General features: G+C 41.1%; 1 protein-coding gene across 1 annotated transcript; it reads left to right on the top strand.

The window, feature by feature from the left end:
* Positions 1-272: 272 nt before the first annotated feature.
* On the top strand, positions 273-12,244 carry LOC117389181 (CCR4-NOT transcription complex subunit 9-like). Its single transcript, XM_033986801.2, has 8 exons — positions 273-621; positions 2,158-2,343; positions 3,178-3,293; positions 4,948-5,057; positions 5,906-6,015; positions 6,218-6,316; positions 7,667-7,758; positions 10,524-12,244. The coding sequence occupies exons 1-8, from the start codon at positions 604-606 to the stop codon at positions 10,690-10,692; spliced, it is 900 nt and encodes a 299-aa protein (XP_033842692.1). The 5' UTR covers positions 273-603; the 3' UTR covers positions 10,693-12,244.
* Positions 12,245-12,466: the final 222 nt, after the last annotated feature.

Below are 12,466 nucleotides of genomic sequence, written 5' to 3'. Positions count from 1 at the left end.
TTACTTCATTAACGTGTTTATTTGCATGTATAATCCAATATAGTAAAGTACATAGCAGCTACTTATATATTTATATTTTTTTTATCGATCTGTGTCATTATAATGAGACGAGGGCAAAAATAAAAATATAATTACACACAATTATCAAATTTTCATGTTTATTGTTTTAAGAAGATGATACAAGTAAATAATATTAAATAAATAAATAAATAGCAAACATCTTTAACAGCAATAAAATTGTTTCTAAACTAAAATACCGTCCCCCAAATCTCGCGAGACTTGATTTTATTTATATTCCGAATGGCTCGAATTTTTGCATTGACTAAAGCTTCAATAATTTACCTCTTTTTCAAAGCCCACAGTGATTAATTCGATTTAATAAATAAACGGGTACACGTTTCCTAATATGTTGCGCTTATGTTTATCTTTATGGCACGAAGGGATATCGGTTTGTTTGGACATTTAGCATGAGGTAGCTACTAGCATCTGCAGCTAACGACATCCCCAGCATCCCCCCAAAACTCTCTCAAGTTAATTATTTCGACTCTTCAACGCACAAGGATATATTTTTACAAGCACTTCAAGGAGTAAACACTGGAAATAATGCTGGCCACGGGAGCTGTAAGTATTTAACTTAAGATAAACGTGATTTTAATTCCATCTCTTTTGTTTACTGTGCCATAAAACTGTTGTTATAGTAACGTTATGGCGTGTTTCTCAGTGAATCCAATCCATTTTACATTTAACACTATAGTACACTACTGTTTTAATGTACACACACGAAGCTATTTGCATAAAACTGTATTATAAACAGCTTTTTGTAAAATATTTCTCCTGCACTAAAGGATATTATTAAACTAGCAGGTAATCAATTATATATATATAATGCTCTCTAAATTGACTTCTAGATGTTTTGCAATTTTTGGAGTAATAAGTATTACACCCAACAACTGAAACAACACAAACAAAATAAGCTTTTTAATGAATCTAAACTTTCCATGTAAAATGTTGTAGCTTGTCTTTAAAATGCATATGCCTCATGTATATAAAACATAGATACATAGAACTTACTAAATACCTTGCCTATGCTTTTCTAGTTTTGAAACTTGTGAAGTATATAATTAATAATATAACATAATTTCACTTTTTGGTTGGACACAGGCAGCAGATATGACATATGTAGAGGTATGTTACCTAGCAACCGTAATGCAAACAAGGGCCAAAACATGTCTAATTTACACAATAATTATGATTTGACAAATTAAAGTAGCAACAACACCTTTATTTTGTTAAATGAAGGTTTAAACTGTCAGAAAAATGCCTTCCTTGCGTGTAAAATGTTTCTGTATTTTGGGTGGTATTGGTGGTTTTCAGATTCTAGGATGTGATGATGTCGTACTAACAGATGGGGGACAAGAGACAGATTTCTCTATTGTTTACGTTGTACTTTGCCATGAAACTAAAAGGTAATTTCACAAATGTTGAGCCTGTTTATTTCTATTAGTGACTAGACCGACAGTTCATGGCTTAGGTCGATGTATTCTGTTTTAGAACTTTTGTTTTTGTCTGAAAGGTCAAGAAGAGTCCCGCAGGTATACCAGAGGAAGGTCAGAGGGACCGAAACGTGTTAATAAAAGTGAACCAAGAGTGAGACCATGTGCGGGAGCCTTCTTAACCTTTCAGTCAAGTGCCTTTTCTCCCACGCACCTGTTGCCCAGTCAGATGTGCAGAGTCTACGCAGAAACGAGTACAGAACTTTTGTTTTCTACAATCCTCAACTGCCATTTAACTGATGTGAAATTATGATGAAGTGGTAGAGGCCAGTAATATTTAAAAGACCAATAAAAATGATCAAGTTCTTTCTTTCTTTATTCTTTATTTGACAGGGACCATGTACAAATTCATTAATCTTACAAGGAAAAGATGATTTGCAACAGATTCAGCTACTGCTACTTTCCATCTGCAGTCCCTGAGTTAAATTATGTGCGTTTACTTTTTGGATATTTAATCGGAAAGCACAGTATAATCAACAGGGACGTCTGTCTCTTGCCCCCGTCTGAGAGTATGATGTCATCACAACAAACCAACAATAATTACCACTCGTACCATCCCACTGAAGTTAATTGCTGACTTTGGTCTTCGTGTCCTTTTTTGCAGGCTGTGAGTAATGTGACAGCTCTGGCGCAGGTGGACAGGGAGAAGATTTACCAGTGGATCAATGAGCTGTCGAGTCCCGAGACCAGAGAGAACGCTTTACTGGAGCTGAGCAAGAAACGGGAGTCTGTGCCCGACCTGGCCCCTATGCTTTGGCACTCCTGCGGCACCATCGCTGCCCTCCTACAGGTGACGAAAACTTAGGACCTAAAACCAGGGCCTAACGTTGACCTTTGTGCACAATCAGCCAATCAATAGACACAAGTTAATGCCGTTTTCAAGTGCTGTTTGTAGTGAGGGTGGGCGATAGGTGAAAAAATAATATCACGATTCAGGTTTCTTAGTTTCTTTCATACAGTCTTTAAGAGGCAACTAAAGCTGTCTGAATTTTCAAAACGTTTACTCGTGACTGTGATGGGTTAAATGCACCTGTTACTCACCGACAGGAGGAGTGGATGGTGGAAAATATCAGTTTTTAATCCTAGAGCTGCATTAAAAAGCAGGGAATCCCGACATCCCCGTGATTTTTATCAAAACAGAAGATTGTTTTAGGGCAAAGTAGAGAGTGAGAGTTCAAGCATTGCCTCTTGAAAATCTTTTGGCCTCCCTAAACCAGAGGTGACAGAGCCTTTTCTGTGGCTGCACCCAGACTATGGAACAGCGCCCTCTGCCTGTCAGATCCTCTCAGCCTTTAATGCAGTTTAAGACTAGACTGAAAACCCACCTCTTCTCCCTGGCATTTAATACCAGCTAGACAGAATATCTTTGTGTTTTATTGTCCTTTTCCTATGTATCATCTTATCTGTATTTTGTATTTGTTTTTTGTTGACTTTTATGTGAAACAGCTGAAGTTCCTTTAAATATGCTATATAAAAAACACTTGAATTGAATAAAACTATCCCACTACCATCCACAGAATTTAACAGAAACACAACAATTTATATGCAATTCTTCATATCACTGACTCACAATTTAGAGGGAAATTATTTTACTGTTTTGTTAAGTTGATGTATGTTTTTACAGGAAATAGTGAACATCTACCCCTCCATAAACCCCCCCACACTCACAGCGCACCAGTCCAACCGAGTCTGCAACGCCCTGGCTCTTCTACAATGTGTCGCCTCGCATCCAGAAACGAGGTGAGAAAAAAAAAAAAAAACATACCTTTGAAATTTTAAATATTTGTATTGCACTTCTTAACTGTCAGTTTTGTCTATAGAGGGTAGAGTGTCCGATGATTTTTATATGACCATACTCTATCGATACTTTGCAGTGACATCATCTTATGTCTCTGGTGGAGTGTTCAGCAGTTACCGTGGAGACACACAGCCCCCACATTAGCAAACGCTGACACTGAAAAAGTTTTAAGATCGTCCGAAAACTCGAGAAATAATACAAAAAGGATTTAAACGGTGCATTTTGAGGAGGCTGCGATCAGTCCGAGCGCCCATGGTCCTGTTTAGGAATTTGAATTTACACAAAATGGTGAGAGTGACTCACTGAAAAACTGTTGGCTAATGCTAATGCTAATGCTAGCTAGCTTGTGACTGTAATTTTAAGTGTGACAGACTTGTTTAACCGCACAAAACGTCACACCTGTAGTTGTAGCTCTTAATTCTAATAGACTTTATCAGTGTCAGTAGTGCCTCCAGTTAGCATCAAACCCGCAGAGAATGTTGGTGACATCAGTAGACACGCTGTACCACAGACGCATCGCACACTGAGCAAGAAGAATCTGACACACACCCGGCTCATCACCTGTTCACGGTCATGTCCTCCGGGCGGCGCTACAGGTCCATTACATTGGGCCGTTCAGCTGTGGAGCGACTGGTTGTTTGCACACAGTCATGTCCACTTTTCCAACCCGGAGGTGATACTTCCTGGTCCCCGGTGCAGAGCGTGGGTCGGTCGCAGAGTCGGCGGTGTGTGTAAACCTCTGTGGCTCCACGCTGTGCTTTAGATTTAAAACATAGCCATTCAGACTCAACCAGTCCCTAATGTAAACTGTTTATTTACCTGCTGCATGTGTGTGTTTGTATATTGTCTGACCATTTTATTCTCTAAGAAAGTTGTGAGATTTCATGTCTGTGTAATCCCTCAGTTGTTCAGGTCTGATCCATAACAAATGACAAAGTTTAAATCTGTCAGCTGGACAAATCGAAGCGTCTTGGATGAGCAGGGACACGACTTCACTCCTATGACGACTTGTCCAGTTGACACATTTAAACTTCGTCTTTTGCTGTTGTGAGATTTGGGCATTTCTTGGTGCACGAAAACCAGCTCCACCAACTTGTCGTGCGATCATTAATAAACTTTTCTGATTTTGTTTAGCTTATCAGTGAAGACATCCATTGTAACAAAAGTTTTCATAAACCTGGGCCATTGAGTAAAAAAAAAAAATAATAATAATTTTGATCATATCGTTAGCACTTTTTTTTTGTTTTTTTTTTATTGTTTGTCTTGGGCAAATGGACATCTTTTCTCTTTGCACAGCCTAGGCAGCCACAATCGATATCAATCCACACAATGACACAAGAGACAAGGAAAAATAAACAAAAACAGACAAACAAAACACACACACAAAAAAAAGAGTATCTCCGATTGCCCAAAAAGGAGCGGGAAGAAGAAAACTTATTTAATCCCACCCTCTCTCTTATTATTTCTTAACTTTAGCATACTTTACTTCCTTTTCATGATTGTATTACGTGATTACATCGGGGACTATGAGTTAGCGTTGATGTTCGTGGCCCATGTCATTTTACCATTAACCCAGTGTTTCCTGCTTTGACCCAGGTCTGCGTTCCTGGCGGCCCACATCCCTCTGTTCTTGTACCCGTTTCTTCACACTGTGAGCAAAACACGGCCCTTCGAGTATCTGCGCCTTACCAGTCTTGGAGTCATAGGTACAAACTGCCACTACTACTACACTACTACTACTACTACTATTACTACTACTACTGCACGATTTTTGGAAAAAAAATTGAATTGCGATTCTTCCTTGTAAACAACTCCAAGAACATTAATAGAATTGAGAAAAGACTGAATTCTGAACTGATGAATTAATGTTATGAATTTCAGAACAAGTGCACGATTTTTCTATTCTAAAAAAAAACAAACAAACAAAAAAAAAACAAGATATTTTGTTACATGAGGAGGACATTCTTTATCAAATTATGTTTATATTTGCAGTGTTTTTATTTTTGTGCAAACTCAAATTTCAATTCAATTGCAATATATAGTGCGGCCCTTACTACTACTACTACTACTACTACTACTACTACTACTACTACTACTACTACTACTACTACTACTACTACTACTACTACTACTACTACTACTACTACTACTACTACTACTACTACTACTACTATATTTATCATTAGCACTGTAGCATTTTCTTGTTTAGTTTCAAAGGACCTATTATTGATAACTCACTGACTCGGCCTGTCACAATAATCATTACATCCACTTATTGTTCAATATATGAAAGTTGGAACGATATATTTTGTGGATCAATATTTATCGTGTTTTTGTTTTTTTCCTGCAAAAAATTGGCAGATTTTTGCTATTTTTGAGCTGTAGAGGGTAGAATAGATACATTCTGTGGCTAATTATTGGTTCATTTTGCTATTTATTTGTGGCAGCTCAGGCCTTTTACTGAAACAGAATATTTTAAAATGCGTCCGCTGGGATTCTCCTGCTTTGTGTCACAGGCGTAATGTATTTGTAATGTTTTGTTTTTATTCAACAGGAGCTTTGGTCAAAACAGACGAACAGGAAGTGATCAACTTTCTCCTCACGACGGAAATCATCCCTCTGTGTCTGCGCATCATGGAGTCAGGCAGCGAGCTCTCGAAAACGGTAACGCGGTTTAGTTTGGGATTTCACTTCAAAACACAGAGAATTTAACAGAAATAAACACGAAATCACGACTAAAACTGTGTACACGGTGTTTTAATGGCGTGTTTATCTGCTGCTCCTGGCCTGTGTAATCCCTCAGTTTAGGAGTTTGGTTCAACTTTAAATTAAAAAAAATGAAGTGACGCGTTGCCTTTGTTTTCAGGTCGCCACGTTCATCCTGCAGAAGATCTTGCTGGACGACACTGGGCTGGCTTACATCTGTCAGACGTACGAGCGATTCTCTCACGTCGCCATGATCCTGGTATGACCCCAGTGAAAAAACGAAACAGAACTGGAGAAAGGGACAAAATGTGTTTATTCTCCTCCAGATTATCTCTCCCTCCTGCCTCTATAGTCTCTCTCTCTCTCTCTCTCCTGCCTCCATACTCTACCTCCCTCTCTCTCTCTTTCTCCCTCCTGCCTCCATACTCCTCCTCCCTCTCTCTCTCTCTCTCTCCCTCTCTCCCTCCTGCCTCCTGCCTCCTTACTCTCTTTCTCCCTCCTCCTCCATACTCTACCGCTCTCTCTCTCCCTCTCTCCCTCTCTCCCTCCTGCCTCCATACTCCTCCTCCCTCTCTCTCTCTCTCTCCCTCCTGCCTCCATACTCTCTCTCTCTCTCTCTCTCTCTCCCTCCTCCTCCATACTCTACCTCCCTCTCTCTCTCTCTCTCCCTCCTGCCTCCATACTCTACCGCTCTCTCTCTCTCTCCCTCTCTCCCTCCTGCCTCCATACTCCTCCTCCCTCTCTCTCTCTCTCTCCCTCCTGCCTCCATACTCTCTCTCTCTCTCTCTCTCCCTCCTCCTCCATACTCTACCGCTCTCTCTCTCTCCCTCTCTCCCTCCTGCCTCCATACTCTACCTCTCTCTCTCTCCTTCCTGCCTCCATACTCTCCCTCTCTCTCTCCCTCCTCCTCCATACTCTACCGCTCTCTCTCTCTCTCCCTCTCTCCCTCCTGCCTCCTGCCTCCTTACTCTCTTTCTCCCTCCTCCTCCATACTCTACCTCCCTCTCTCTTTCTCCCTCCTGCCTCCATACTCTACCTCCCTCTCTCTTTCTCCCTCCTGCCTCCATACTCTACCTCCCTCTCTCCCTCCTGCCTCCTTACTCTCTTTCTCCCTCCTCCTCCATACTCTACCGCTCTCTCTCTCTCTCTCCCTCTCTCCCTCCTGCCTCCTGCCTCCTTACTCTCTTTCTCCCTCCTCCTCCATACTCTACCTCCCTCTCTCTTTCTCCCTCCTGCCTCCATACTCTACCTCCCTCTCTCCCTCCTGCCTCCTGCCTCCTTACTCTCTTTCTCCCTCCTCCTCCATACTCTACCGCTCTCTCTCTCTCTCTCCCTCTCTCCCTCCTGCCTCCATACTCTACCTCCCTCTCTCCCTCTCTCTCTCTCCCTCCTGCCTCCATACTCTCTCTCTCTCTCTCTCCCTCCTGCCTCCATACTCTCTCTCTCTCTCTCCCTCCTCCTCCATACTCTACCGCTCTCTCTCTCTCCCTCTCTCCCTCTCTCTCCCTCCTCCTCCATACTCTCCCTCTCCCCCCCCCTCTCTCTCTCCGTCCTGCCTGTTATCTGCACTCGTTCATGTGTTTCTCTCTCGTGTTCATTTCATTCTCAGGGTAAAATGGTTCTGCAGTTGTCCAAAGAACCGTCTGCTCGGCTCCTGAAGCACGTGGTCCGCTGTTACCTCAGACTCTCCGATAATCTCAGGTAAACGCCACTTCACCGCCGCTAAATACAACTATTTCAAACTGGATACGAAGAAACAGACGCCGCAGAGCGTGAAGACGTGTTTCACCCACAGCTTCAGCTCCAACTGAAGCTCATCCAGGCCAGAGCAGGTAGAGCGGCCAAATTAGAGCCCAGTTCCATATTTGAAAACCAAAAAGCCAATCAGGAGCGAGGCCCCACCGTTTAACACGGAGCAGACGCTTAGCAACGCTGTCAATCAAACCTGTCGCTAAGGGTTACGGCGACGTCGGCTCCCACTGAGAGCCGCCACGGAATGAGCCACAGAATGAGCCACAGAATGAGCCACGGAGTCAGAGTATAAATGTAGACACAAGCACAACAGAACGGACTGGATGAAGGATGGAAGGATGGAGGGAGGGAGGGAAGGATAGACGGATAGATTGATTGATTGATGGATAGATGGAAGGATAGACGGATGGATAGATAGATTGATTGATTGATGAATGGCTGGATAGATGCACAGACGGACAGATGGATGTATTAATGGACAGATGGATGGATGGAAGGAAGGATAGACGGATGGACAGACAGATGGATGGATGGAATGATAGATATATGGATAGATGGATGGACAGACAGATAGATGGATTAATGGATGGATAGACAGATGGATTAATGGATGGATGGACAGATAGGTGGATGCATGGATGGACAGATGGATAGATAAATGGATGGATGGAGAGATAGATAAATGGATGTATGAATGGATGGATAGACAGATGGATTAATGGATGGATGGATAAATGGACAGATAGATGGATGGATGGACAGATTGATACTAAGCCATGAAATTTCAGAACATCACATCACGATCAATAAAACAGCCGCACACTGTATTTCTACACTTTTTGACGTTTTACCGTTCAAAAGATTTATTTATTATTCTGCTTTAAAATGTTCATCGCTGTGGCAACGGGCCTAAGTTTCCATTATTCTGGAGCTCATGGATAACGGCCCTGCTGTCACAAATGGCTCACAGTTTTTCATCTTTAACCAGTTCCACTTAAAGGCGCTGTACCTCGTTTTTACTCGTCTTAAAAACGAAGACAAAAAAAAAAAAAAAAGCCGAACTAGTTTATTTAAACGTTTTGCAGTTGTCCAAAGTTTCTCCTCACTCACCTTATGCTTTAAGAGCATCCTAATCACTCAACACGATGAGTTTCTAAGCACTTTTTACAACTTTTGGAGGCCAGAGCAGCGTTTTGCCATCATTTACTACAACTAGCATGCTAACAGTGCACCTGCCTGATTCTCTGACATATATCCGCACTGAGGCAAGACACATTTTGCTCAAATACAAAAAATTAAAAAATTAAAAAAATTAAAAGAGCCTGTACCTTTTGTTTCTTTTCTTTTTTTTTTTTTTTTTTCAAATGACAAACAAAAATATACAAATTTGGAACCGTTTATGCATCAAAATGTCGACTTTGACTGTCTCATTTGAACATAGTTTTCTGAAGTCCGTGTTAAATCCATCAGAGCCGCTGCCTCGTGTGTTAATAATGTCCAGAGTAAAGTGCCCATCACATTACAAAGAAAAAGCCCCGTTTATGTTTAATGACCAAATCCGATTGTGCGATGCAATATTTATCTGGTTAGAAGACAAAACGAAACTCAAAAGTGGTTATTAAAGCTCCCACAGTGAAGAATCAACCAATGGAAGGCACTTTTTCATCCCTCTACACCTTAAATCTTAACATATGACATAAAAACAGCAGAAGTTTCCCCACTATAGCGACGAAAATAGGCAAACGATGAATCTTGAGCCCCAGAATGCCCTGTTCCATGTGTCTGTACTGAACGGGAGGCGGTGGAACAGAGCATTCTGAGCTTTGGAAATGTGACAAAATAATAATAAAGTGTGACTCAAACGTGTGTGAAGGAAACAAAACACAGGTCCAGGTCTGTTTTTGAGGAGGAAACAGCATTAGAACATGATTTAAACCTCACAAGAGTCGGTTTTGTGTGATATAGGGCCTTTTGAACATTTAAAAACAAACACCAGAATCTTAAAAGTCATGTGCTCTTGCGTTCGTGTCTGTCAGCGAGTGTGCGGCGGCGTTTTGAACCTGCTGTAAGTGGTTTACAGAGGACTGTCGAGCTCACGGTGCAGCCACAGTTTAATCTAGACATTATAAACAACTGAATAACTGATGTGAATTAAGAATATTTAGTACAGGAGCAAAATCAAACATGGGTTGATAATCAGTAAATCCACTGGAACAAGGTTTTTGGTTTATTTATTTATTTATTTATATTTATTTATTTGTTTGTTTGTTTATTTATTTATTTTATTTATTTATTTTTATTGTATTTTATTTATTTATTTTTATTGTATTTTATTTTTTTATTATTTTTATTAATTATTATTATATATTTATTATTATTATTTATTCTTTATTATTTTATTTTATTTTTTTGCAAAAGTAGAGAGATTTTTGTTATTTTGGTTGTAATATGATCAGATTTGGGTTATAGATGGTTGAATAAGTCTCTTACAGCTAATTATTGGTTCATTCTCTCATGTATTTGTTGCAGCTCGGGTCTTTTAATGATACTGTCTTTTTAAAATTATCGTGCTTAACTTTACTCTTTAATCAGTGCCTTAAATGTTAGACGTACATGTTCCTCTTGCAATAATCCACACTGTAAATATCGATCTCATGAGAGTAATGGAGTGAAAATTGTCTTGAATGACTTGATGTTTTTTTTTCTTTGTGCAGAGCGAGAGAAGCCCTGCGCCAGTGCCTCCCCGACCAGCTCAAAGACTCCACGTTCGCGCAAGTTTTAAAAGACGACACCACCACGAAGAGATGGCTCGCTCAGCTCGTCAAAAACCTGCAAGAGGGACAGGTCACCGACGCCAGAGGAATCCCACTCGCCCCGCAGTGACCCCTCCCGCCCAATCCGACACACACACACACACCGACAGACACACACACACAGACACACACAGACTGTATAAAGACCGAGTGAGTGTGACGTCACCCACAGCGTTCGGCTCCGGTCAAACGAAGCTCATCGAGGCCAGAGCAGTTATAGCGGCGAATCTGGAGCCGAGTTCCGTATTTTGGAATTCCGACCACGAGTATCATAGCAACCAAAGAGCCAATCCTGAGCGAGGCTGTTGAAGGTAACGCCCCTCCCCCCCCCCCCCTCACCGCTGGTGTAACAGGGAACAGGCGCTTAGCAACGCTGTCAATCAAACCTGTCAGCGACGCTAGCGGCAGCGAGGAGCCGCCTGATTTGTTCGTACCGTTCATATCTTGATTTACGGACAAAATAGCGAAATAAAAACCCCAGGATCAAGTAGAGCGGGTTAATATATATTTTAAAAACAAAATTAAGGGGAGAGAAGGGCTTTTTTTTGTCTTTTTTTTTTTTGCATTTTTTTTGCAGTTTTTCAGTAGAAAGTGAATTGGAGCCTGAAACGCGTCAGTGCTCACTTCCTGTTTGGAACGCTGCGGCTAACAGATTAGCTGTGTCTATTTATATACAATCTATGGTACACACACACACACACGCACACACACACCCCCACACACACCCCCACACACACAAACACACACACCCCCACACACCCCTACACACCCCTACACACACACACACACACACACACACACACTGCACTGTTAAAAAAAAAAACGCTCTACTACATGAGTTTAAAGCCTCGGGTTCAAAATGAAATGATCTGAGTAGTTTTTAACTTTTCCGATAAAGTTGACGCTTTCCCAAAATATTCCGCAGTGTGACATTAAATGTATCTATCTCCACGGAGACAAACACGTGGCGTTTACAGATCAGATCCACCAACGGTAAGCGTGCGTTTTTTTTTTTTTTCTTCGAGATTTTTCTGAGCAATAGAAAGTCACGCAAGTGAATAAACGCGCGATGGTTAAGTTTAATGCCATATTGTGGAACATTCCAGGCAAAACAGTACGTCTAGAGACCAGCAGGTGGCAGCCCCGATACCAGGAAAGTTTTGTGAGTTGAATTGGGTGTACGTGCAGTTTTGTTACTTTACTTGGCACTTCGTTTTGCCAGTATTTTAAAAAAGAAAGTCAGAAATACTATTGAAAGATTGTAAATACTATATAAATACTACAAATCCTCTACTACTACTACTACTACTACTTCAAATTAAAGTTCATCATTTCATTTTAAACCCAACGTATGATTTGTGTTTGGCAGTGGTCACAATTCAAATCGGTGGCTGGACGTTTACCTTTGTGGCGAATGCAAACTCGTGTGTTTTTTTTGTATTTTCCTGAACGTGTCCAAACCACAGACCAGGGTCACGTCTCGGCAAAAGTGGATTTGCAACAACAAAAACCCGGAGAAGCTTTTGGGACAGAGTTTGGTTATTTTTGTACTGAAGCGTCCGTATCAGCAGGCTGGACGCTCGCTGATGTATCAATGAATTTAAATAAAACTCTTTTTTTTTAACGTTTGGACTTGTTTTCTTACAGTGTGTGTGCAGGCCTGATACTAAACCACTGTGCGAGGGGAGAGTGTGTGTTTATTTCACTGCACTGTGTGTGTGTTTGAGCGGCAGAGTTTGAATAAATAAATTCTATGACTCGTTACAGACACAAACTAATGACTTAAGTGTTTAATTTTGCTGTTTATTTATTGCAGCTGATGATTTTTGCCACATTGTACATTT

The sequence above is a fragment of the Periophthalmus magnuspinnatus genome, chromosome 21, assembly GCF_009829125.3.
Source record: "Periophthalmus magnuspinnatus isolate fPerMag1 chromosome 21, fPerMag1.2.pri, whole genome shotgun sequence".
Classification (NCBI taxonomy): domain Eukaryota; kingdom Metazoa; phylum Chordata; class Actinopteri; order Gobiiformes; family Gobiidae; genus Periophthalmus; species Periophthalmus magnuspinnatus.
This window is presented reverse-complemented; position numbering and strand designations above follow the sequence as displayed.

Coding starts and splice junctions, on each gene's coding strand:
- LOC117389181 (XM_033986801.2), top strand. Junction 6,317..7,666: donor CTCACGTCGCCATGATCCTG/GTATGACCCCAG, acceptor TTTCATTCTCAG/GGTAAAATGGTTCTGCAGTT. Junction 7,759..10,523: donor AGACTCTCCGATAATCTCAG/GTAAACGCCACT, acceptor TTCTTTGTGCAG/AGCGAGAGAAGCCCTGCGCC.